Source organism: Phyllosticta citriasiana (assembly GCF_038021145.1).
Source record: "Phyllosticta citriasiana strain CBS 120426 chromosome Unknown IWZ02scaffold_5, whole genome shotgun sequence".
Lineage (NCBI taxonomy): Eukaryota > Fungi > Ascomycota > Dothideomycetes > Botryosphaeriales > Phyllostictaceae > Phyllosticta > Phyllosticta citriasiana.
This window is the reverse complement of record NW_027117282.1, coordinates 537,917-561,483: the sequence shown is the minus strand read 5'-3', so window position 1 is coordinate 561,483 and position 23,567 is coordinate 537,917. Positions and strand designations below refer to the sequence as shown.

General features: G+C 52.0%; 12 protein-coding genes across 12 annotated transcripts; 7 read left to right on the top strand and 5 right to left on the bottom strand.

The window, feature by feature from the left end:
* Nucleotides 1-215: 215 nt before the first annotated feature.
* Nucleotides 216-2,158, top strand: IWZ02DRAFT_375987 (WD40-repeat-containing domain protein; the record flags this gene model as incomplete). The annotated part of the gene is made up of 3 exons (XM_066764860.1): nucleotides 216-279; nucleotides 426-574; nucleotides 626-2,158. 3 exons carry the CDS (start codon nucleotides 216-218, stop codon nucleotides 2,156-2,158), a joined length of 1,746 nt encoding a protein of 581 aa, XP_066623641.1.
* A 551-nt stretch (nucleotides 2,159-2,709) lies between these two features.
* Nucleotides 2,710-5,365, top strand: IWZ02DRAFT_223762 (uncharacterized protein). The gene is made up of 5 exons (XM_066762862.1): nucleotides 2,710-3,406; nucleotides 3,459-3,499; nucleotides 3,562-3,898; nucleotides 3,951-4,132; nucleotides 4,182-5,365. The coding sequence occupies exons 1-5, from the start codon at nucleotides 3,132-3,134 to the stop codon at nucleotides 5,180-5,182; spliced, it is 1,836 nt and encodes a 611-aa protein (XP_066623640.1). The 5' UTR covers nucleotides 2,710-3,131; the 3' UTR covers nucleotides 5,183-5,365.
* On the top strand, nucleotides 5,366-7,227 carry IWZ02DRAFT_223977 (ser/Thr protein phosphatase family protein). The gene is made up of 3 exons (XM_066762866.1): nucleotides 5,366-6,040; nucleotides 6,281-7,023; nucleotides 7,134-7,227. Exons 1-2 carry the CDS (start codon nucleotides 5,549-5,551, stop codon nucleotides 6,842-6,844), a joined length of 1,056 nt encoding a protein of 351 aa, XP_066623639.1. The 5' UTR covers nucleotides 5,366-5,548; the 3' UTR covers nucleotides 6,845-7,023; nucleotides 7,134-7,227.
* IWZ02DRAFT_489462 (uncharacterized protein) lies at nucleotides 7,006-8,222 on the bottom strand (the record flags this gene model as incomplete). The annotated part of the gene is made up of 5 exons (XM_066769575.1): nucleotides 7,006-7,038; nucleotides 7,090-7,482; nucleotides 7,531-7,754; nucleotides 7,815-8,111; nucleotides 8,165-8,222. The coding sequence occupies 5 exons, from the start codon at nucleotides 8,220-8,222 to the stop codon at nucleotides 7,006-7,008; spliced, it is 1,005 nt and encodes a 334-aa protein (XP_066623638.1).
* Nucleotides 8,223-8,663: 441 nt separating this feature from the next.
* IWZ02DRAFT_223852 (cytochrome P450) lies at nucleotides 8,664-11,097 on the top strand. Its single transcript, XM_066762863.1, has 6 exons — nucleotides 8,664-9,048; nucleotides 9,100-9,346; nucleotides 9,426-10,059; nucleotides 10,110-10,240; nucleotides 10,299-10,571; nucleotides 10,630-11,097. Exons 1-6 carry the CDS (start codon nucleotides 8,971-8,973, stop codon nucleotides 10,839-10,841), a joined length of 1,575 nt encoding a protein of 524 aa, XP_066623637.1. The 5' UTR covers nucleotides 8,664-8,970; the 3' UTR covers nucleotides 10,842-11,097.
* IWZ02DRAFT_448188 (uncharacterized protein) lies at nucleotides 10,630-11,906 on the bottom strand. Its single transcript, XM_066767323.1, has 4 exons — nucleotides 11,756-11,906; nucleotides 11,427-11,696; nucleotides 11,299-11,377; nucleotides 10,630-11,242 (listed from the first exon to the last, which is right to left on the bottom strand). Exons 2-4 carry the CDS (start codon nucleotides 11,682-11,684, stop codon nucleotides 10,968-10,970), a joined length of 612 nt encoding a protein of 203 aa, XP_066623636.1. The 5' UTR covers nucleotides 11,685-11,696; nucleotides 11,756-11,906; the 3' UTR covers nucleotides 10,630-10,967.
* On the bottom strand, nucleotides 11,536-12,542 carry IWZ02DRAFT_223916 (uncharacterized protein). The gene is made up of 2 exons (XM_066762865.1): nucleotides 12,496-12,542; nucleotides 11,536-12,435 (listed from the first exon to the last, which is right to left on the bottom strand). Exon 2 carries the CDS (start codon nucleotides 12,305-12,307, stop codon nucleotides 11,741-11,743), a length of 567 nt encoding a protein of 188 aa, XP_066623635.1. The 5' UTR covers nucleotides 12,308-12,435; nucleotides 12,496-12,542; the 3' UTR covers nucleotides 11,536-11,740.
* A 476-nt stretch (nucleotides 12,543-13,018) lies between these two features.
* On the bottom strand, nucleotides 13,019-14,150 carry IWZ02DRAFT_432014 (uncharacterized protein; the record flags this gene model as incomplete). The annotated part of the gene is made up of 3 exons (XM_066766194.1): nucleotides 13,019-13,378; nucleotides 13,430-13,792; nucleotides 13,863-14,150. 3 exons carry the CDS (start codon nucleotides 14,148-14,150, stop codon nucleotides 13,019-13,021), a joined length of 1,011 nt encoding a protein of 336 aa, XP_066623634.1.
* A 766-nt stretch (nucleotides 14,151-14,916) lies between these two features.
* IWZ02DRAFT_223758 (uncharacterized protein) lies at nucleotides 14,917-15,743 on the top strand. Its single transcript, XM_066762861.1, has 2 exons — nucleotides 14,917-14,978; nucleotides 15,031-15,743. Exon 2 carries the CDS (start codon nucleotides 15,222-15,224, stop codon nucleotides 15,696-15,698), a length of 477 nt encoding a protein of 158 aa, XP_066623633.1. The 5' UTR covers nucleotides 14,917-14,978; nucleotides 15,031-15,221; the 3' UTR covers nucleotides 15,699-15,743.
* An 87-nt stretch (nucleotides 15,744-15,830) lies between these two features.
* On the top strand, nucleotides 15,831-17,555 carry IWZ02DRAFT_480895 (uncharacterized protein; the record flags this gene model as incomplete). Its single annotated transcript, XM_066769114.1, has 2 exons — nucleotides 15,831-16,093; nucleotides 16,163-17,555. 2 exons carry the CDS (start codon nucleotides 15,831-15,833, stop codon nucleotides 17,451-17,453), a joined length of 1,554 nt encoding a protein of 517 aa, XP_066623632.1. The 3' UTR covers nucleotides 17,454-17,555.
* Nucleotides 17,556-19,225: 1,670 nt separating this feature from the next.
* Nucleotides 19,226-21,029, top strand: IWZ02DRAFT_480894 (major facilitator superfamily domain-containing protein). The gene is made up of 2 exons (XM_066769113.1): nucleotides 19,226-19,393; nucleotides 19,443-21,029. The coding sequence occupies exon 2, from the start codon at nucleotides 19,673-19,675 to the stop codon at nucleotides 20,840-20,842; it is 1,170 nt and encodes a 389-aa protein (XP_066623631.1). The 5' UTR covers nucleotides 19,226-19,393; nucleotides 19,443-19,672; the 3' UTR covers nucleotides 20,843-21,029.
* Nucleotides 21,030-21,068: 39 nt separating this feature from the next.
* IWZ02DRAFT_223632 (major facilitator superfamily protein) lies at nucleotides 21,069-23,275 on the bottom strand. The gene is made up of 5 exons (XM_066762859.1): nucleotides 22,864-23,275; nucleotides 22,441-22,801; nucleotides 21,965-22,396; nucleotides 21,499-21,895; nucleotides 21,069-21,401 (listed from the first exon to the last, which is right to left on the bottom strand). The coding sequence occupies exons 1-5, from the start codon at nucleotides 23,093-23,095 to the stop codon at nucleotides 21,156-21,158; spliced, it is 1,668 nt and encodes a 555-aa protein (XP_066623630.1). The 5' UTR covers nucleotides 23,096-23,275; the 3' UTR covers nucleotides 21,069-21,155.
* Nucleotides 23,276-23,567: the final 292 nt, after the last annotated feature.

The window sequence follows — 23,567 nt, the reverse complement described above, 5'->3', positions numbered from 1 at the left end:
TGCCGTCTGCCGCTGCCCATCTCTCGTCTCGTCTCGGTCTCGCCTCAAGCCGCTCCACCGACGCCTAGCTGTCCGACTATCCACTCGATCTCTGCATCTCCTCTACCAATTCCTCCTCCCAATCTCCAGCCCACCCACTCGCACACCCTGCCACGCCTCCCATCGCGCGCAACCAACGCTTCCCGCCCTCTCTCTGCGCGCGACAACCATGCGCCATGACAGAGCACCTGTCCTCCAACGTTGTCAACTACCTAGTATGGAGGTATCTGCAAGAAGCTGGTACGCTCCCCGTCCACCCATCTGGCGCAGCATGACACCTGGCTCTCGCACTGGTCGACGACCCTGCGCGTGCGGACCACGGCCCGTCAAAGCTTGGCCTCCTGTCCCTGCGTCACAGCCATGATGCGTCGTCTAATATCTCTCAGGATACGCCAAAGCTGCCCTCGCTCTGGCGCACGATTGGCACGATGAACCAGACACGCTCCCCTTTGCCGACAGAGTCCAGACTCACGCCATGCTGCGCATGCTCCAGGATGGCATGTGGCTGGATGAGATGCGCGTCTCGGCCTCGAATGTACGTGTCTTGCTGTCCAAGCCATCGACCGCTCCCATCTGACGAGAACAGGGTGCCGAACCCCGCCGCTATCAATTCGGCCAAGACCACGGAAGACCCTTTGCTCGGTACAATGCCGAAGCGCGTCGAAGAAAGCTGACATCGAGCCGCCGCGAACGCAAGGCCACCGTCAACGGTGACCTTGCTGATGGCGCCCAGCCTCCTCGCAAGAAGAAGAAGCCAAGCTCGACAACAGAGAGTCATGTCAATGGGGACGTCGTCATGGATACGAATGGCGCCCCCGCCGAATCTGAAGCCGTCATCACCGATGCCGAATCACTTGTCGAAGAGGAGGTTGCACCGTTAGTGACGACACTGACATTGGGTGAGAGCAGCGGTCTTCAGACGGAAAAGTTCACCAATTTGGGACCGCAAACAACATTTTTAAGAGTCAACGAACCCGACACCACGATTGTCCATACGGAATGGAGTCCAACTGAGCCACAGCTTTTATTGACGGCAGGAGAGTCTTTATTGCGAATTTATTGTATACCCAGCGCTTCACATACACAGTCAGACGTTCCGACAGAACCGCTTTTCAGGGATTTGGATATCGGCCTGAACCACCCAACCGTCACAGCCGTCGAATGGACCTTACCAGGAGAAGCAGTCGTGGGAACCCTGGAAGACATGACCGCGGACAGCGGAGAACGCGTTACTAAGTGGAAGATGCATCACCTAAGCGAAGGTGGTCTCCAGTCGCGGCTCATATCGGCGGTTCTAGGAAACGTTTTTGCCCTGCGATACAACCTATCAGCGAACCTCCTCATCAGCGTCTGCAGTACTGATGTGAATTCACGAATATTTGTCTGGAAGGACCTCCGAAGAGAACCAGTCTACACAATTCAAACTTCTCAACCAATTTTTGCCGCTGAGTGGATGTCCGATTCAACGTTTGTCGTGGCCGGGGATAGGATATTGGAGATTTACGAAATCGCAGATGGAAAACTCCAGGTCCAAAAATCTCTCCCGACAGATACGAATTGGGAAACATTACGATTCGATTCGATTTGCAAGATTATTGCATGCGGCGCACCGGATAACTCTCAGTTTGGTCTTATCCTTCCAGGCGATTCGGAAATCCGCACTCACAAGTTTGAGCAAGGCCACGTCATTACGGGCCTCGAGTTCCAGCCTGTACCAAATCCAGCTGCATATAACGATGATTCGCCACGCTTGCTGGCCACCTCTTCGAACGAGGGATTCTGGACACTACAGTTCTGGAACGCCAAAAAGCCATTCGAAAAAATTCGTCAGCTCTCCAGTGGTTCTATTGTAGAGATTGCGTTTTCCCCAGATGGATATCTTCTGGCAGCAGGCGGTGGGGACACAGTCACATTTTGGGACCCTGAAGCAGGTGTTTCGAAGATGATGTGGAAACCGGCGCCAAATGACAAGGACCAGTGGGAAAAGACGATTCAAAATGGAGCAGAAAATGGAGGGGCAACGGAAGAACTCGACCATGCGTTGAAATGGGATTCCGATGGGAAAAAGCTGGCGTTTAAGCGGGGCAACCAGGTGAGAATCAAGTGGTTATCTTACTGATCTTGGTCTTGCTAATAGCATCAGGTCGCTATAATCAATTTTTGGGGAATGAATACTGCTCTTCCGAAAGCATAACAGTGTAAGAAAAGAGGCGAAGGAGTAGTTGGCGCACATCGGGGGTACGGAAAACTTGCGCTTCTTCGACGGGATTTATGTACGGACAGAGGCCAGTTGGTGGGTTGCATAGGACCGAGTTGGGATGTGGAGTTCGACGGTTCGGTGGGCACTCAATCGGTACGGGACACATGTAAATGCTCTGAATTTTAAAGAAGTTTAACCGGCTGCAGAGAATGGCATGCACTGCCCGACACTTGGTTCAGGAGATTCCAGAGCTCGATGGTCTTTGTTCGGCGTCTGATCAGCCACTACATGGTGGCTTCAAATCTCAAGGCCTACTTTTGGCCTCGTATATTGCCTAGATGAAGTTCACGGAGCAGCTGAACCGGCCTTCAAAGCGCCTACTGGGCGACGCGGAATTGTGCCGCTGTGAGCTCTCGGTTCCTCGATTATCGGATTCCAGGTGACGAAAGCCTCTCCACTGGTCATTCGTCAAACTTCGGGCGGCAATAAGAAAAACGCTGTCTCAACTCCGTCAAAGTGGGCGCCACCTTAGCCGCTTTTGGAAGGGAACGGATGCCATGGCTTGCGGAGAACCCCACCACGACTACGCGCCTCATTGTGGGGAAAGTGGGCGCACTTCCTTGGAGGACCAACCCCGCGGACCTTTTTGCTTTTGACAATTGGTCCTTGATCTTTCACCCCGCCCGTCACTTGGGAGCTTGCCAGCCTTTCCTGTCCATGGATCCCGGCGCAAGATGGTCAGCGAATCATTAGCGAGAGACTGTGGGTTTGGCGCCTGTTTGTAAAGTCGCCAACGTGGACCGTCTCTCCATCCAACCTCGAATTCTCTTCGTCGCAGACCTCGAATGCTCCCTACATTCGCCAGCGGAGATTCGTGGTCTTTTGGGCTAAGATGTCTGCGATTCCAACCCTCCCCGAGTCGATCTTGGCGGAAAGTGCCAGCAGCGGAGTCAATGGCACCAATGGCACCAATGGCCACGCCAATACTGCGGACTCTTTCGACGGCTTTCAAATCCACGAACAGCCCGTCGAGAACTCGCGCAAACTCAAGGTCATCGTCATCGGGGCCGGCTACTCTGGAGTTTACCTAGGCATTCGCATACCGGAAAAGCTCAAGAACGTCGAGCTGGTCATCTACGAGAAGAATGCGGGTATTGGTGGAGTATGGTAGGCTTTCGCACTTCGATTCTTTCAAGCGGGCAGCACCAATAGCTTCTAGGTGGGAAAATCGATACCCAGGATGCGCCTGTGATATTCCTTGTAAGTTGTTCATTCTCTGTGGATATTTGCAAGGCAGGGAACCACGCGCTCATGCTCTACAGCGCACTCCTATCAATATTCGTTCAATCCTAATACGGACTGGTCCTCTCTTTATGCGCCAGCTCACGAGATTCAATCCTACATTGAACGGACCGCTCACAAGTTTGGCGCGGACCGATTTGTTAAACTGTCACACAAGATCAAAGAATGCAGATGGAATGACGACCAGGGGAAGTGGCATGTCAAGGTCGAAGATTCGGAGAATTCGCGGGTGTTTGATGATGAAGCCGAAGTGCTTATTAGTGCAAGGGGGAATTTGAACGACATTGCTTGGCCAGATATTGAGGGGTTGGGCAGTTTTCAAGGCCAAGTGATGCATTCTGCCAATTGGAATGAGAAGTGTGTTGTACTTTTTAGCTCAGGCGCTTTGTCACCGCTGACATTGGACCAGTAACGACTTTGTCGGCAAGAAAATAGGGGTCATCGGATCGGGCAGCAGTGCCATCCAAATAGTCCCCAACCTTCAGAAGCTGCCCGGGACACAACTTTCTTGCTTCATTCGTAGCAAGACTTGGATCGCGCCCCCTTTTGGATCGTGCTTGTGGGAACAACTGGGCTTGGATACGTTTACGAGTAAGCAGTCTTATGTATCGAGGCAACCACTGCCGCTAAGATATTCCAGTTCCTAATAAGTTGCGAGCCAAGTTCGCGACAGATCCAGATGCATATCATCGCTTCCGCCTCGCGATTGAGGAAGATGGAAATTCGGCACACCCCACAACTCTTCGCGGAACTAGCATGCAACAAAACGGCCAAAAGCTCTTTGAGAAGAGCATGCGGGATCGACTCGCTTCTCATCCCGAGATCTTTGCTTCGCTGCTGCCCTCTTTCGCCCCCGGCTGCCGCCGATTGACTCCCGGTATTGGATTTTTGGAAGCACTCACTCAACCGAACGTGTCCTTCATCTCAACCCCAATCACCAAAATCACATCCTCGGGCGTCCTCACGGCCGATTCGCAACATCATCCAATCGACGTGCTCGTCTGCGCCACCGGATTCCACGCCTCAGCGCCTCCACCCTTCCCCGTTATCGGCACACATGGAACCTCGCTCCAAAACCACTGGGCCTCCCGCGCCACATCCTATCTTTCTCTAGCAGTATCTCCAGATTTTCCCAATCACTTCACGATTTTGGGGCCCAACAGCGCGATCGGGTCGGGTTCGCTCACCATGATGATCGAGGCCACGGGCGACTACGTTGTCCGCGCCATCCGCAAGCTGCAGAAAGACAACATCAAGTCGATGGCACCGCGCGCGGAGCGCGTCCACGACTTCACCGCATACGTTGACGCATATTTCCAGCGCACCGTCTACACCGACAACTGTCGTAGCTGGTACCGTAGCAAGGAGGGCAAGATCTCGGGCTTGTGGCCGGGGAGCTCTTTGCACTGCATCGAGGCGTTGAGGAGTCCGAGGTGGGAAGATTGGGAGTATGTTTATTTGGGGGAGGAAAGGGGTGGCGAGGAGGTGAATCGCATGGCTTGGCTGGGTAATGGATGGAGTGAGATTCAGTTTGGTGGAAAGGATTTGGCATGGTATTTGTATCCCGAATTTATGGACAAGCCGCAGGAAGGGAAGCCGGAGGAGAAGCGGGTGTTGAAGATTAGGCCGTTCTCGTATTGATGGGACTGATCTGAGAGGGTTGCGGTCAACTCATAGACGATCGTTTCCTCTGTTCTGTTTTCATGTTGACTGCTTGCCTCATGCAGTTAGCGCAGCACGTGTCGTCGTGCCTGTGGTCTGGTATCTTTCAACCAGCTTGGATCGAAATTGCTCTCTGCGTTGAGACACAAAACAATTACTTGTCATCGCGCGCAGGCATGTTTGCACTGAAACCATGATCACATCCATCCAGCAAAGCCTCCGCCGCGGATCCAAGTTGTTCAGCCTCCGGCAACTTCGTTCGAATCTCGGGGAGAGGAGCAGCCGAGCAACCGAGCAACCGACAACAGCAACACAGCCAGCACCGTGACTCAAACATACACCACCATGGCGGCGCCCTGCAAACCCCAAGGCACCATCAAGACGCGCATCCTGATCATATCCGACACGCACAGCGCCCCTCTCCAACCCTCGACTGGAGCTGGAGCGGCCGCTGCTGGTGACAACAACAGCTATGCGCGGGCCTTCCAATCACCGCTTCCAGCTGCCGACGTGCTGCTGCACTGCGGCGACCTGACCATGATCGGCCACCTGGACGAGTACCGCGGCGCTCTCGACATGCTTGGTGCTGTCGATGCGCCGCTGAAGCTCGTCATTGCGGGCAACCATGACATTTCCCTGGACGGTCAATTCTACCACGGGATGAGCAAGGGCGTGGATAAGAGCAATGGGAAGAGGATGCATCGCGATGATTTTGATGAGAAGATGCCGGATCAGGCGGCGGAGATGTGGAAGGGCGAGCTGGCGAGGAAAGCAGGCGTCACGTACTTGGAGGAGGGGCTGCATGAGTTTGAGTTGGGGAATGGTGCGAGGTTGAAGGTTGGTTTGCTGCCTTTTCGTTGGATTTCTTTTCCTTTCTCTCTTGCTCAACGACATTCCTGTCTATTGCCTCTCAACATAGTCTCTTACGCTTTTTTGCTGTGTTTCTATCGATCACGTGACAGGATGGTTTGCACGGCCCTTCAAGTTTGACATTTGTTGACGCCGTCAATCTCATCCATTGAGACAAGAATCTTCCAGATCTTCTCAATCTTTGAAAATTTCATTGACTTTGTCCAGATCTACTCTTCGCCCTACCAACCCGAATTCTACAACTGGGCCTTCGCCTATGACCACCATGAAGACCGCTTCAACCCTCCAAACCTGCCACCGACGTCACTCCCGCCCAATTCCAAACCGTATAAGAACATCGCCGTGACTCCGGTCCCTGAGCTCCCCGCCGCGCGCTCCATCGACGTCTTCATGACACACGGGCCCCCTCTGCGCCGCCTCGACCGCACCGCAACTGGCCTCGACGTCGGCTGTCCGCACCTCCTGCGCGCAGCGGAGAGGGCACGACCGCGTTTGTACTGCTTTGGCCACATCCATGAGGGATGGGGCGCAGAGAGAGTGTGCTGGAGCGGGGAAGAGAAGGACGCTGGTGTCAAAGAGGTGGAAAGGGTGCAGGTGGACGATGCTGAAGCAGTGAAGAGACATGCGGCGCTGGCAGATGTGAGCTCAGAAGGGGGCAGGCCGTTGAGGGCTGGTGAGGAGACTTTGATGGTCAACGCTAGTATCATGGACTTGGGTTATAGCCCAAGCAACGCGCCGTGGCTGGTGGAGCTTGATTTGCCAAAGGCATAGAGTTTGATGTGTTGCCGATGCGCAATTTCCTTCGGATCAATCGACGGGTCACTTAAAGATTTCGCCCTCCAGCTGCTCCCCTCGTCGTCGACTAGCTGAAGCCTCCCTTCAGCGCTTGTTCATTTGGACTCACAGCCTCGAGATTCTTGAGCTCCGCCGATTTAGATTTGTTGAAGAAGGTGTGTCTGTCCAATCTGTCGAAGGCAATTGTTAGTTCATGTTTCTCTCAGACTTGTCTCACGTACCTGAATCACAACAAGCCATATGCTAAGACCTGACAGCAGCGCAGCAACGACGTCTCTCTTGTGGCCACCAAACAAGGCAATGATCCAGCTCAAAAGACTACTCGAGATGAGCGACCAGACAATTGCTATCCAAAAGAAGTATTGTTGAAAAGTCGGGCTGAAGGTGGTGTTGGTGGCAATGATTCCCACTCCGTAGAAACATATGAGGGACAACACTGCTAATATAAGGACAACTAGCCACCCACGCGCGACCTTGTGTTGGTGGTGTATTCGACCGTCTCTCTCGTATTTCAGGGTCCACGGACGTCGCTCGATGGTCGACTTTACTCGGTGAGTCCAAGCCTCGTAGGTCAATCCGTAATGGTTGTTGGTGCTGGGTGTCGTGAAGTGGTCCTACGAAGGTCAGTCTCCTCAAAACAGCGAAAGAGTTGTTTTCCGCACCCGTATTTTTTCTTTTTGATACTCGGACAATGTTTTGCAAGGCTCAATCACATCACGTCCGCTCTGTTCAAAGTCCTTGCTGAGCATAAGCCAGGTGCCGGTTTTCTTCCAGTCCATGCCGGACTGGTTTTCCATTTCAAGATGTACGACGTTGAGGCCCCGTGAGCCCGAGCATTCGGGGTCCTCGAGCTTCAAACGCCTTGCCTCCGATTCAATGAGCATGTCTTTCGCGATTTTAGTATTTGCCCTTATGGAAGATTTTCCTGGGAACAGAAGCCACATACCCATATCACGCATCAATTCGATCGCTTTGGCAACATCTTTCGGTTCTTGAGTTCCTTTGTCCTGCATCTTGCGCTCCAATATTCGCAACTCGGAGCCGAGGTGCTCCAAACATCTTTGGCGCATTTCCGTGAGGTTGGGGATGAAAAGGGGCGGGTTCGCGTTTCGAGCCTTCAAAGACGTCTCGCAGAACCGTTGGGCATAGTCCCCGGAGAACTCTCGACCATACTTCCTCTTCTTGGCTCCCGGTTGGAGGAGGTTGTATCGACCCGAGGCCTCGTCGCCGTACTTGCTCGGTACTACGCGAGTCAGTGTCTACTTCACGAAATGTTCATCCTGCTAGAACACCTACTTTGGCTTTCGCCGAGCTCGACGTCCTGCTGTTCCCACTCCTGACGATGCTGAGTCATTGCTTTCTCTCTTGGTCCTCGCGAAAAAGAATTCACGACGAAGCTAATAGAACTGATGCCTGTGGTTTATGGGACCGGGCTTGCGGATGGAATTGGACCCCAGATTGACAGTCACAGGGTCCGGCTCGTTGGCATCTTCCTTTGCGTGGGTGTGTGGACATCAGTAAGCAGCGGCATGCAGCAACTTTGATCCAAAAAAATCTTAGGCTGGCGACGATGTTCAATTCGACGGCTGCATCAGGTGGCGCTGAAGTATTCATGGCCCGAGTTTAAGTCTTCGAGTCAAAGAAGGACTTCTGTCGTAGACTTTACATCTTCGTCGTTGGAGTCTCCCCGGATTTTCTTTGAGTGCACTGATCCCTATCCAACCCGATGGTTCTGATGTCTCGACCGCACTGTGTCTGGTGATTTGTTAACTTACGCATCCAAAGAATTGTCACGGAGCACGGTACCTGGAGGGTATGGGGCCAAAGCTACCAAACCGGTATTCCACTGCAGACAAACGCCTTCATCGCACACGGAGTGCTGCTGACTGCATCGCGCCTTGCATTACCGCCCCCACCCTTCTATCTCGCGACCATACCCCTGCACAGCGCCCCGGCCATGTGAGGTCAGGTTATGCGCCGCCCAAATCTTTTGCGCGCAGACTGACTATATTCTCAGCCACCAGTCGCAACCCACAGCACTTCCCCTATGTTTGACCGATTACCTCAGCGTCTGCCCTTCGCAATTTGCTTATCGTTGTTCCATGTGGCTCCTGGTGGCATTTGTTGCTGTTTGCGGATGGATGCTTTTCCGATGGGTTGACAGGGCCCGAATCTATTCCGTGCGAACTGGTCGATGTTGCTATGGATGTAACCCGCTGATGAGTTTCCAGGATGAAGAGGCTTTCGGCTTAGCTCACGGTTGCGCTCCCCCAAAGACACTTGATCATGCATGGCCGCTGGCTTTGGACCTGATCATCGAGGCGTTTCGTGCAGCTACGTCTGGACGAATTCTTGCTCTGTTTGACAAGCTTGTCTCTCGCACCGGTACCACCTTTGAGCAGCGACTGCTCGGAGTAAGTGGCATCGACACCATCGACCCCGAAAACATTGAAGCGGTGCTCAACTCCCAATTCAAAGGTGGGCTGGAGCCGTTGTCCGATTGGGGCGGCGAGCCCTCCGTCTTCTATCTGGGCGCCCTCCTGCTGACCACTTCCAGAATTCGGGTTCGGCGTCAGACGACCCACTTTCTTTCCACTGTTGGGTGATGGCATCTTCACCCAAGACGGCTCTGCGTGGAAACACTCTCGCGAGTTGCTGCGCCCGCAATTCGCAAAAAATCGTGCGCAACATTTTGAGCAAATTCAGGCAGCCGTGCAGAAGCTGGTAGACCAGATACCCAACGGACAGCCAGTCGATCTCCAGCCCCTCTTTTTTCGCTTTACGCTGGACACGACCACCTACCTCTTGTTTGGCGAGTCCATCGGATCCCTCGACGCCACCGAGAGCAGCCATGAATCCGCGTCCGAGGAGGCTGATTTTACGGAAGCCTTTACTGTTGCGCAGGACTTTCTTGCTCAGCGCGGCCGCCTCGGAGATCTCTATTGGTTGATTGGTGGGCCCAAATTTTGGCGCGCATGTAAGACGGTGCACGGATTTGTAGACTCGATGGTGCGAGAGCGACTCGAAAACTCCAACAAGAACAACGCGGCGTTATCCGGAACCGAGTCCAAGCAGGTTTTTCTGGACTCGCTATTACTTGAGAAACAGGATGTCTTTACCATTCGCTCTCAGCTGCTGAATGTACTCCTGGCCGGGAGGGACACGACGGCTTGCTGCCTCTCGTGGACCTTGTAAGCAAACAGGTGGCTTTTGCAACTCCTTCGACTGATTTCATTGGCAGCCGTCTTCTCACACAACACCCACACGTGCTCGCCAAACTCCGCGCAGAGATCCAAGAACAAGTTGGGATTGCGCCGCCCTCTCAGCATGATCTCAAGAAAATGACGTATCTCAGCTGGGTTCTCAAAGAAGGTTGGCCTCTAAATCGCTTCCTTCGTGTCCTACACACTGACTGTGATTGTGGCACCAGTGCTCAGACTGTATCCATCAGTCCCAATCAACTCTCGCACAGCTCTCAACACGACAACCTTGCCCGTGGGCGGCGGCCCTGATGGTAGATCGCCGATACTCATTAGGCGAGGTATGGCAGTGGGCTACTGCCCTTATCTGATGCACCGGCGCAAAGACCTTTACGGGCCTGATGCATATGAGTTCCGACCAGAGCGCTGGGATGGAGATCTTGAGAGGAGAGTTGGATGGGGCTACCTGCCTTTCAACGGTGGACCGCGAGTCTGTTTAGGTCGTAAGTTTCTACTGGTCCTGCAGGTACTCTGGCAAACCTTGATACTAATTCATCTCAGAGGATTTTGCGCTTTTGGAGGCGTCTTTGGCAATCGTGCGCATTGTGCAGACTTTCCCTGACATTTCTGCGTCCTGTCCTGGTGGTAAAGGCAAAGCTCACGGCCCAGAGCAGAGTAAGCCTGGAGAAATGAAGATCGGGAGTGAGCGGCAGATGATTACGCTTGTTATTTCATCGCAAGATGGCTGCTGGGTCAAAACTTCGAAATCCTGACTTCCAGGAGGCGGATTATCCAACCTAATGCACGCACGAAATCAAGAAAAAAGATCCATTTTGATTCACCAATATCAACTCTACCATCTGATGTCTTCAAGGCTGAACAAGTGGCCAGCCACGTCCTCATGCTTGAGCTGTCAGTCGCTCATTGGAATGCAAGGGGATCCGCTTCAATGCAGACATTCTGACGTTCCATCCAGCCAATGCTTTGTCCGGCACTCCTCGGGCAATCATGAATCGGTCAAATCCTCCTGTCAGGCTTCCCACCTGAAACTGTGCGCTCTGGATCACAGCATTTCTGCGATCACCGGAGAGCCCAGAACTCGGTATCCCAATACGTGGAAGTGTCTGCCAGTGTGTTGCGCTTCTTGCATCGGTCAAGAATGGGAAAGAAATATCTATCACGCCTCAGTCACAATGAGGCTCCCATGTAAAAAAGCGCGTCGAAACTCACCCCATCTGCAAAACCGATCAATGACCGACTGATCTATCCTCTTTGCGGTTGAACCATGGATCAAATACGGTATGCCAGGCTAGCTTCAAATTAGTAATCTGCTTTGGGAGAAGGAAGGTTCGCCATACTTGTGTCCGGCTATCTTGATCTGGATCTTCAATGAACTCGATTGTCCCTCCATACAAATTCTGTTCAAGCCATCTGCCGGATTCGCCAGTATATTTTTTGGTGAACCCGGGGGCAGTTATTTTCTGCGGGGTGAGTTCTTGTCCTTTCCCGAGCAGAGTTATCAGCACGTGTGCGCCGACCTCATGGATGAAAACAATAGTGAAGATAAACTGAAAAGTCCGGAATGGTCGACCGCCTGAGACACTGGCTAATACCATATCTTTGACTCTCTATAGATGGGATGGATGTTATTCAATGTGTCGAAAATGGGCATTTAGGTTTTGGTTACCTGTGCATTGAGTGCAATCCAGCACTCTCTTGGATTGAACTGCTCCTGGCTTTCTTCTAGAGGTGCACGCGTGTGCGTTCCAAGACAGGCTGGATCTGTGATCGTTTCATCTATCACCACTTTTGGGAAGTTGTTTCTAACTTTGTGCAAGAACAGTACCACAGTCTCACGGGCCCGCGCCTGATCTCCATCGAAAATACTGTGTCCTCCTCCTTTATTTTGGTCAAATTCCATGGCGAGTTTTGTCAACCAATACTGAAGCTTGTCGTTCTCGAATACTTTCATTGCAATGGCAATGGCTGAAGCAACATAGGTGTAGGCGGCTTCGTTTGGTTCGTAAACATGGGTAAGTGAACACTGGCCCGGGCCTCCGTGCAGGATGACAAAGTTCGCAATTTCGGCCATTGCGATGGCTTCAGGGTCTGAAATGTGAAATTGAGGAGTATAGATGTGATGGGGAGCTAGCTTCGCGGCAGAAATCTTGATATTCGGACTTCTGAACATTGGCTGCCCAGTTCTATCCTGAACTGAGGGCTGCGCCTTGACTATCATGAGAACGATTCCAGCGGCGCTAAATCATCCTATCATAAACTTAGGTTTATTTTGGAGTGGTGGATTGTATCCCTCATTTGGTTCAGCCGAGCGCCAATCCGTGAGCCGCTTGACTGTGCCGCAAGTTCCTACGTGGACATCAGCGAACCAATCTCCAAGAACGCTGATAATGAAACATTGCCGAATACCCATGTCTATAGCCTTTCTGAAACTGGAAATCATTGTGGCGCGGAAATCGCAATGGACCTGTTACATTCCTCTATTTCAACCATTTGGCAACACTTGGGCCGGTGCCTCTGTTGGCTTGGTCTTTCTCATTGGATCTACAATACAGGGATCGGGTTGTCCTTTAGCCGCTCGGTATGAGTCCAAGCCTGCGCATCCTATCGGGACCACTTCCTCATAGACTGGTCAGGTAGGGGAGGCAGAAGCGCGGCTAGGCGCTTCGTTAGTCGGAGATTTCTTAGCTACATCGTGAGAGTTACAGGACCAAGTAAAAGTGTAGAATGTGAGGAAATGTAAGAATTCAAATGCGTAGCAACCTTCAGCACAGGTGCTTTCGGTATTCGCAGGTGAGCTCTTTAGCTCCAAGATGGAGAGTGCAATTTTCAACGAGAAAGAATTGAGTGGAAATGAGCTCATTCAGAGCGAATTTTCAAGCCAACCCCTTTCACTATGTTCATGTGGATTCCAGTATGAAGGGGCCCTTTCTTACCCGTCTGAAGGGGGCAAAGGCGGAACGTTAAAATCGTTTGGCAGCACTCCCGACTCTTTCGCTTCATGCAAAGCGTAAATGAAGTCCACGTCATCATCCAAAGACCGCACGCATGATGGACCCCTCCAGTCTGGTCGAGGTGGCAGACGTTCATAAACATCTCGAAAAATGTGGAGTTGGTGGGTCTGCCACTCCATAAGCCTCTTTGCATACCGTCGTGGTCTCATTGGAAACGGTGGAGAAACTTTGCCATTTTGCTGCGCACTTGTGCCAAAGTCGACAAAGGCCTGGAGTTGCTGTGGGAGAACTTCAAAAAGCCGGGCCGGGGGGTTTGGATGGAGATACAAATCGTTGTACTAGATGACACTTCAGCGTGTTAACAATCTCGATGCGTGCAAAGATCATACCTCGAGACCAGACTCGCCACGGTCGAAAACCACAACCCCACCCAGGATACTTTTCTCGGTCCAGTATCCAACGCAGTCTGCCAAACCTCGAGGGTACTGGTTCCATTCGAAATAGTCACTGTGGTAGAAAAGGGGCGAAATTTGCTCCTTCGTTGTCCCCTCCGTTGACTGCTCGGATAGCTCCTCCAGTGGCTCTATTGGTACGTACTTGACTTGATGCAAGCCCCCGTCCGCTCGATCGAATAATTCTACCCCAATGTCGTGTATAGCAACCGCAGTCATCTCAAGTAAGTGTTTCTTGAACTCGTCGCCGCCAAATGAACAGTTCTGATATGCTTGTGCCTTCTGTATACAGGTCAGACACTGTCGCAAAAATAGTGCCAGAGAGTAGGCGACATTCGAAACTAGACTTTGGATTGGACAAACTACAGACCTTGACGTCGAACCGGAGCATATCAAAAGAGAAGTTGTTTTGAAAAGCTTCCAGTGCGTTGTACGCTTCAGAACAGACCTCGCACTTTCCGTCAACGAGTGGATGCACTCGAGGACGCGCATAACGTTCTTGATCGAGCGGAAGCCCGTCGAGGATTTGTGCAAAAGTTCTTTTAGCAATTTCTGTGTCCAGAACTCGGGCTAGAGTAGTCTTGAGAGCTTGGCCATGTTCTTGGGAAAGATCGCTGAGGGGGACTTGATCACACGCGTGCAGGTAGGACTGGCCCATGATCGCTGTGAAGTATAGATTGGTGTTCAGGATACTCTTGTGCCGAGTTGAGGTGTTAAGATTAGGTGGATGAGGAGGTGAGGGGCATGGCGCTAACAGGCGTCCGCTGATTAGTGGCGTGGAGTCCATCCAATCATTGAACCCACCATCAATCAACGATGCAACTCGCAAACCAGACACTTGGAACTGCGCTTAGTTCTCCACACAAGAAAACTCCGGCTCAGCATAACTGTGTCTGCTTGATCAAAACAACAATTGTGAGGAAATTTCCGTGTTCTTATAGAGCAAGACGCCCTTGTTGGATCAGTGAAGTTACCGCCAACTTTTTTGTCTATCGTACAAATCTTCGATGGTCTAGTGGTGATGATTTCCGCTTGTCATCACGTTGTGAAACAAGCGCGGGAGACCGGGGTTGGATGCAAGTTGAAGCGCCAGACTCGCTCATGCTGTCAATAATTAAAGAAATATGCAGTCCCCGTCGGAAAAAAAGAGCTTGTCCTTATATAATCTAACTGACAGTTTTCTTTTCATCTTTCTTTTTTGGTCCTCCCTCATGGCATCGCGGAACAAAGTGTCTGCCTCTGGAATATTGCATTCCGGACTATTAAATTATCCTCCCAATTCGTCCAAGCGCGGTCTGGCTCCACTGCACAGTTTTCTTGTCTCCATTTTTGTTGGATGTAATTACAGGTGTGCGAAAAACGGATGCAAGGCTGCGTAATTTTGGAGTGTCCCCCTAGATCTTTCGCTTTTTGAGTGCTCTATACACAGTTGAGTCATCAAAGAGATTGATACGGGCAGCTTTGCGGATAAATGGGTTCTCCGGTTGTTGTGATATCTTCACCCATCTAGTATAAGCTCTCCGCTGACAGGACACTAGATGTGAAATCAGTTGTGACATATCACACAAGAAGGCAATTATTTGCAGCCGTGGGCCTTTCGCCCCGCTAAAATGGAGTTGAAAAGCAGCCGAGGCCGTACGAAATGCGCACGTAAACTTCAACTCTTTCCACGCCCACCTCAGCTTTGTTCCTCCGCATATCAAGAATTTCTATTGCTTGAAATTTCAAGATGCCTGAATCATCGGGTTCCCTTCAAAGTGATCGTATTCACTTCGTATTCTCAAAGTTCCACCCGCCATATCCGCCGAACCCCACATTGATGATCGATTGGAAGCGGGTCAAATCGTGGTTGGAAAGCACTCCGCCCGTCCCGAAATTTGCTTCGAAACCTCGAGGATTTAAACTTATCGACGTTGAGGAAAAACGTGTCGTCGAAGCGCCAGACTGCAATTTCGAATACGTCTGCTTGAGCTACTGCTGGGGGGACGTGAAGACTTTCCAATCGAACAAAGACCGCATAAATGACCTTCACAAAATCGGAAGCCTCGGGGTCGATGAAGTTCCAGTGTCAAAACGACTGTCGAAGCCTGTTTTTGCGCCTTTTCGTCTCTCGTCAGATCTTTGGTGTTTCGACTGGATTTTGACTGGTTTGGCGCGAATCCGCCAATGTCGAGCCGTCTTGGCGGGAAATTTCCACGTACATTAATTACGCAACTGAAAGTGGGAAAGTCTCCGATAATTGTATATAATACACAGTGGAAGCAGCGGAGAACAAGCAATGAAGTCCATCTTGACCTTACACACCATACTGCAACATCCAGCAACGCTTCAAGATGCAATGACTGTCTGTCAAGTACTCGAAAAAAGATATCTCTGGGTGGACAGGCTGTGCATCTTGCAGGACAACTCTGATGGCTCAATGGAGGACCAAATTGACCAGATGGGTCATATCTACAACCACGCCTACGCCACTATCGCCGCGATAGAAGGACTGGACCCACATCGTGGTTTGCATGGCATCTCTGATCGCCTGAAACTAGAAGTGTTTCGAGAGAGTGACTACTTCCTCAGAAGATCGAAATGGGCGACACGAGGCTGGACGTACCTAGAATCACTTCTTTCTCGCTGATTGATGCTTTTTACCGCGCAAGACGTTGTCCTTGAACATAGGGCGTCTGGTGCCTGGGATGCAAATTATCTCGAAAGCCATCTGGGTGGAAGAGGAAGTAGTTTACATAGGATTGACTACAAGACTGCAGTCGAACACTACACTGTCAGGGAGCTGGGCTATCCGAAGGATGCTCTGAGGGCGTTCTGCGGTATCTACAACACGCTCTTCCAAGGAGAGCATCGGTTTGGTCTGCCACTGATAGGGTTTGACGACGCAATTTGTTGGGTGCCGTGTGGTAACCACAGAAGACGGAGGATGTCCGAAAACAACAGCCCGTGTTTCCCAAGCTGGTCCTGGACTTCGATACAAGGCAACATCAAAATTGTCCAATTGGGGCAATTCAAAGACCGAGCAATTGCCGTTGCCTCTTGGGCATTCGTCGACAGCATTGACGAGAATGGAAATCCTACGGTGACTTTTCCATGGCCCGAAAATTTTGACTTCAGATATCCAGGGTATCTCTCTCGACCATATATTGATCTTGCAACTTTGGCCTCTGAGGGAGGTTGCATGTTCATAGGTCCAGAAACAGCATATTCGAAAGGAAGAAATTCAGAAGAAAATTCGGGGAAAGAAAGCTTCTTGAAGAGGTGGTCATCTTACACAGAGTTTTGGAAAGCTTGCCGAGGAATTAGTCAAAACATGGACAATCAAGCGCCACCTCCCTATTTCAACGAGTTTTCGAAACACCAGAACAAACTCGCTGCCGAGCTTAGGCGAATTTCAGGGCTTTCCCAGGCTGTGGTACTGAGTGTCCGGCCGACACTACACCGTGAGGAAGATTCCGAAGGAGATTCTGAAGGAGGTTCCGCAAAAGATTTCGAAGAAGAAACAAGTGACGACGAGGAACGAGGCAACCGTGAGAAAGTTGAAAAGGAGAAATATGTTGAAGAGCAAGATGACACAAGGCAAGACGGAAAGCAAGGTGACGAACATAGTGGAGAATCTGGTACCAGCGGAGATGATTTCCTGATTTATCATGGGGACGACTGTTCAGGGGTTGGTTCTTTCGATGACAAGAAAGATCAGCAAAACTTTCTCGGGAAAGAAATCTGCGTCTTCGCTCTTTCCGTTTCTGTTGAATACGAATGGCAGTATTCCAACCTTCTTATGATCTACAACTCCGCAAATTTTTGCATGGCATTCGACGATCCAGACTACTTCTTGAGAGTAATGGCCATTGAAACTTCAGAAACTGATGGCATTTCCCGTCGGATTGGCTTTGGGTTCATTAGTTTTAAAAAATGGGTTGAGTTGGACCGGAAGAAATGTACCATCGTACTTGAGTAGCAGTAGCAGAGGAGAGGATGAGGAAAAGAGTGACAGAGCCTTTTCTTGTGTAGAAACAAAAGCAGAGCAACGGAGACTGTAATTGAATCGCAAGGTTGTCATGGTAACGAACAGTCGTAAGTTGACATGGCCGCATAGCTCAGCCAAAACAAGGAAAGCAAACGAGGGTACGCGAACGCCGGGCGCCGTCGTCTTTGCGCGACACTGCCTGTACCTATCAACACACACTGTGCCTTTCCGACCTTGGAAAGTGCAGTGCTGCTCCACGAGCACATGGACTCGGGGCACAAACAAGCCTCGTCTTCGGTGCGCGATTACTGCCACTTCCACCCGTCAACAAAGCGAGGCCTCGCGGCGCCGCTTGCCGTGCTTCTCGGGCAAGCGGCAAGGATTAGCTGCAATATGCACTTAACAAGATTGACAGTACAACTTCACAAAACGTCCTGGCTGAATTCCTGGAAAGCCACTACGATGGGACACAGTTTTCCAGGCCGAAAGACATAGCAATTCGCGAAAATCCTCTTGTCTTTGATACTTTGCACGGGGAAACCAGGCAAAAGTCTCTCAATAGCGCACACTATATGGGCTAACAAACGTAGAGGACAGGCAACAGACGCTTATCGACGGAGTCGAAGCATCACTGACAACATTCGGGCATAGCACCAGAAGAGCGCTTGATTCACGCACCCTGAGACACCAGTGATGTTGGCAGCTCGAAGTAGAATCGCACAACTGTCGAGGTGCCTCCCCCAATCTTTTGGCAAGACAATGATCATCTCCAACACATAGGGTAGATCAACATCACAGGATAAGTCATTAGGCCGCTCCTTTGTCAAGATAAATGCTGAGGCGCTCATTCCAAACCGTGATTGACTGGAGTTTTGCAGCCTTTGAGAACTTTAAACTCAGCGCCGCCTTGCCTCGAATGTTCAAAGAGGGAACTGTCTGCGAACTGGACATGAGACAAGGAGATCTCGACAGCTTTTTCAAAGCATTACGAGAAAAGTCCGGCCACGAGCATCGAGACTTCACCCGGCAATTGGTTGCGATGTTTTATCCGGTCTGGATTTGAGTAAAAAGCGCATGTGCTTGAGGTCGCAGTCAGCAGGAGCGTATTCCAAGAACCTGCGGCCGCATTTCCGGAAGAATATCCCCAGGATGCCGGCCATGAGGTTGAGCGATTCCTCACTGGAAAAGTTGGCCAGAGGAGGCTCTTGACAAAGAAGATGTGGAGAGACATCTCTGAGATCCCACATCTCGTGGATCGCTACCAGGACTTGTTGAAAGAAATGAGCGAATCACTGTCTGGGTGTAACATGGTCGCTGTGGGCTTCCATTCTCGTTGTCGATTTCTAATTACGCCGTCAACTTCCACAATTTCGCCGTCGACTCCCGTATCCACAGTCAACTGCCAGTTTTGCATCTCATTGTCACTATTCTCTTTGGCTCGCCGTTAAGGCAATACGGACAGGATGTGTCGGTCACATCAGCAGAACACCCTTCAGCTCGAATGGCTCGGACATTGTTCAAAGAAAAATTGGCAAAAATTTTGCACTTGACTGATAAAAGACATCACATCTCCGATGGATGAGACCGACCTTGCGTCAGATAACTTCCCTCATCTATTCTGTCTATCATCAGCGTCTATATCTACGGATGGCCGCGCGTCTTACCCAGGAATTCCGCACGGAGAGTGGCGTGCCCCAGGACACAGCCTTTTCCAATGAATCGCCGGATGAAATACCCTCGGGTCCTATGCTCATCAATGGAGTCAACATTGGACAGTTCGATGGCGAAAAAGCGTCCGTCTCTAGTGGGGCTGGAAGTGTGAGAGTCCCGAAGCGTGTCAAGTGCGTTGCCGTCTTGATCGTCACTTGATCGTATTCACCTCACATTGGCCGTCTGAGCTGACTTCAGTCGTGAAGAGCACAATCAAGAAGGTATTTAAAGCACTCTGGAGAAGTGACACCGCTGATATGTTGTGAACAGGAGCTCGAAATCGGCAACACTCAATTCTCAATTCTCACGTCTAGCGAGAATTTTCTCAGAGTGACGTTGATCTTGGTGACCGGAATAATTACTGACCGGCTCGGTGGTCTCAAAAAGGCTCTTTGCGTTGCTGTATTCAACTTCAAGAAGTGGGCCTGGACGTTATTGGCCCTCTGTCCAGGAATTACCCTTCACTGACAAGCCCAGATGCCTTACTCCTGTACAACATCATGTACTTTGTTGGCACAGCGATAATTGCTGCCGGCGCGACAACAAGATCACTCAACACCATTATTGGCGGCACCATCATCCAGGCCCTCGGAGACATGGCAACGCAATGCGCGCAGTACAAGATACTCAGCTCCTGGTTCCTTCCCTCTGGCGGCTTTGCCACGACCCTGGGCGTCGAAATCGGGTCTGGAAAAATTGGCTCTTTTGTCGGCAAATCAACCGCGAACATTGTCGCAAAAAACACAGGAGACTTCAAATGGGTGTACTGGGTCGCACTACTGATCGATCTGTTTACAGTCTGCACATCGGTCGTATTTGTGTTCTTCAAGAAGCGCTACTCGCACTTCTTCTTCAATAACAAGGACTCGGCCACAGGGGAGCAGCTCAAAGACATCAACAGGCGGGTCGAAGTGCAAAAGATGCTACAACTGCCCTGGACGTTCTGGGCAATCATGCTCTTCTCGCTCTTCTACACCAGCGTCGCCATGGTATTCAATCAAAACGCCACCGAGCTCGCCGAGCAGCGATTCCACGTCTCGGCAATTACGGCAGGCTGGTACTCATCCATGAGTCATTGTCTCGAATTCTTCCTGACGCCGCTGCTTGGGCTGTTCCTCGACGTCCTCGGCGACCGCTTGACTGCCATGGCGCTCTGCGCGTGGGGACCCGGCGCCAGTGGCACCGCTGCTGCTTTTGGCGTCTATTCCTTTGCCAGCACGCTGGAGATGCCCATCATCATTGACAGCACGCGGATGACCATGTGGTACCAGGAGGTCTTTGGGTCGGCGCATGCCATCAAAATCGCCATCGCGAATGCCGTCGGCACTATCATTCGAATCGTGACGGGCTTGATCCAGGACGTTGATGATAACAGCTATTATCACGTCGTTATTGTATACGTCATCATAGCAGCCGGGGCGCTGGTGGTCGGATGGGTTCTGTTGATCAGCAGCTTCTTCAGCGTGGAATTGGTTTTGCTTCAGTGGACGCGAAAGCACCGGCTGCATAAGGGAGAGACAATTAATGCCGAGAAGCGGCAGTTTGAGCAGGGCACGCACAGCCGGCGCGATAGAAGAGTCAGCTTGGCTTGCTTTACCACCCTGCTTGTCCTGATGGCTGCGTCTTGGGCGGTCTTCTTTTGGGGAATTGCGACTGGTCACAGTCATTGAGGGGCGTGAGGCTCAATGGAAGCTCCTTAGGCGTGACTGGCGGTGAACGACAGCTCCCTGGCCTGGTCTGGAAAAAGAAGAACGAATGCTCCTTGCGGTCGAAACTCCAGACGTGGTCATCTTTCTTGACCAAGAGATGAACTTCCTTTCACGAATTTCATGTGGTTTCATGAGTCACCAGTGCTGGATCAGACAAAGTAGTCATATGGATTCAAGCTGACATTTTCATGTAAGCTCTATCAATCAGCAAAAACCCGCACCACCTCACAGATTAATCAGTCCCACATCGTCGCCTCCCCAACACACTTTTCTCTCAGTGCGGCGCGATACTCGTCGCGACATACTCCCAATACTTCTGAGTCGACCAGCGCCTCAGCGCCTTGCCGTACTTGACCATGGGCAGAAACGTGGCCGTGCAGGCGAGCGCCACCATGGAGACGGAGATGAAGCAGTTTTGCAGGCCCAAGCTGTCGATCCACGGGTTGATGCCCCACGACACGGCAAAGCCGAGCGTGTTGCGGATGATGATGACCGAGATCATGGATTCGCCCGCGATTTCCTGAGGCCAAAACAGTCAGCACAACGTACATACCGGTAACAGCGATACGATGTGATGGAAGAAGGAGCAAAACGAGGCTGGCAGGCCGGCAACGCACCTTGAAGCAATCGACGTCGTAACTCAGGGCGATGGAGCCGCCGCAGACGACACTGAACGCCAACAGGCCGAGGCCAACTATGGGCCCGAACCAGTGGACTCCGCGGGCGGCGCCGACGCCCCAGAGGATCAAGCCGGCCGAGCACATGATGCCGGAGAAGGCCAGCGGCCAGAGACGGTGCTCGGCCTCGCGGATGCCGCCATTGCGACGCGCGAGCCAGAGCGCCCATCTGTCGGCCGACCAGCCGCTCCACAGAGCACCAAGGCCGGCGGCGATGACGGGGGAGAGGTACGCGGTGCCGACGAGCCCGGACGAGAAGTTGTACGGGTCGTCGCTGAGGACGGCCGATGCTGTTGCGTTGAGCACGTTGTACCATGAGAGGCAAGTCCCGTATAAACTGCAAGTGCACTGTCAACGGGACGATCCGTCCAGCATGTTTGTTGCGCATCGGGAGGTGGAAGCTTACAAGCCAGCCCAGGAGACAGACGGGAAGTAGTACATGATGAGCAGCGGGCGCCACATCATGGTGAACATTGCTTTGTCGGAGGGGCGGCCGTCCATCTTGACAAACATCGCAAGCTTCTTTTTGTAAGTGCGCTTTTTGGACACGGAGCCTGCCACAGCCTCATACGTCCTGGCCTCCGCCTGCGCCTTCTCCGGGTCCGAGTCGGTCTCCGAACGCGGCACTTTGACCTCTGCTGCATGCACCTTGGGCTCTTCTTTTGCTGGCTCGACCTTCTCTGCAGCGGCCTCCTCCGCGCCTTCGACAGTCTTGCGGAAGTACATTGTTTCCTCCATGAAGAAATAGATGATGAAGAAGGAAACTGCTTGCACGATGGCGCCAAACCACATGACCCATTGCCAACCAGCAGCGACGTTGATCCACCCGGCAAAGAATCTTCTGCTGTTAGTGAAAGCTCTTTGTGAGGGAAAATAACTTACGGCGCCAAGAAGTTGGATCCAAACAGCAAAAAGGCGTAGATGCCAATATACAGCCCTCGGTTGTGCGCAAAAAACAAATCCGGGACAGTAACTTCGGGCAACGACTCAATAGGCGCAGCGAAGATGCCGAGGATAATTCTGTGCGCATACCACTCGTACTTGTTGCCCGTCGAGTATGCGGACCACAAGACGGGAAACGTGCAGAGGAAGGCAGAAATCACATAGACGCCGCGACGACCGTAGACAAGCGCCACGGGCTGCCAGAGGAGGTTGGCCCAGCCCAAGAACAGAAACATCAGGCCCGTCCCCAGGTTGAGCTGCGCGACGGTGAGGCCCGTGTGATCGGAAATGTTTGTGAGTACTGGGACGGCGTCAGCGGCTGCTGCTGCTGCTCGGTCGAGCGCGCAGTTGTTTTCGACGCACCGCTGTATTGAACCGCGGTTGATATACCGACGCCCAGCGTGTAGCAATACGCCATGCCTATTGCCAGCGCCTTGCGGCTTGAGGACCAGTTCAGAGGGTCTTCTGGGTCATTGCTTGGCTGAGGGACAAGGACAATATCCTGGTTGCCCTCCAAATGCCTGGATCGCATTTCATGTTGCGTGTCGACGAGGTGCACCGTTCCAGGGACGATGTCTTCACGTGGCAGCGCCATGGTGGAGCAAGTGGACGAGGGGATGCGGATCCGCGCAAGCTTGCTCGCTCGACCACGCAGAGGCGTCTATCGGGGAGTGTAGGTGTTGCAAATACCCTTCTCCACCCAATGCGAAAGCTTCATGATAAATAGACTGCCCCGACTTTACGGCTCCGAAACGGAATAGCCGATAAGGGAAACCGAGTTGAACAGTGACATTATCCATGCACGACCACGCTCTCGATTACCAATTCTTTCATATTGCCGGGTGTTGTTGATTCAGATACCATGCTAGCTCCAGCTAGTCAAAGTCAGCGGTGCGCCACCAGAGCGGCTATGGCGGAGGCCCGCTAACCTTGTTTTGCCCGCGTCGAAAAGTGGGATGCGCGACAGCATATCTATGCCCTTGGACGCGTCTGGAGCGTATCTTCCCGTGCGCCGTAGGCACTTAAAGCTTCGCGGCACATATCGAGAGCGATGGCCTGGAGCGGCT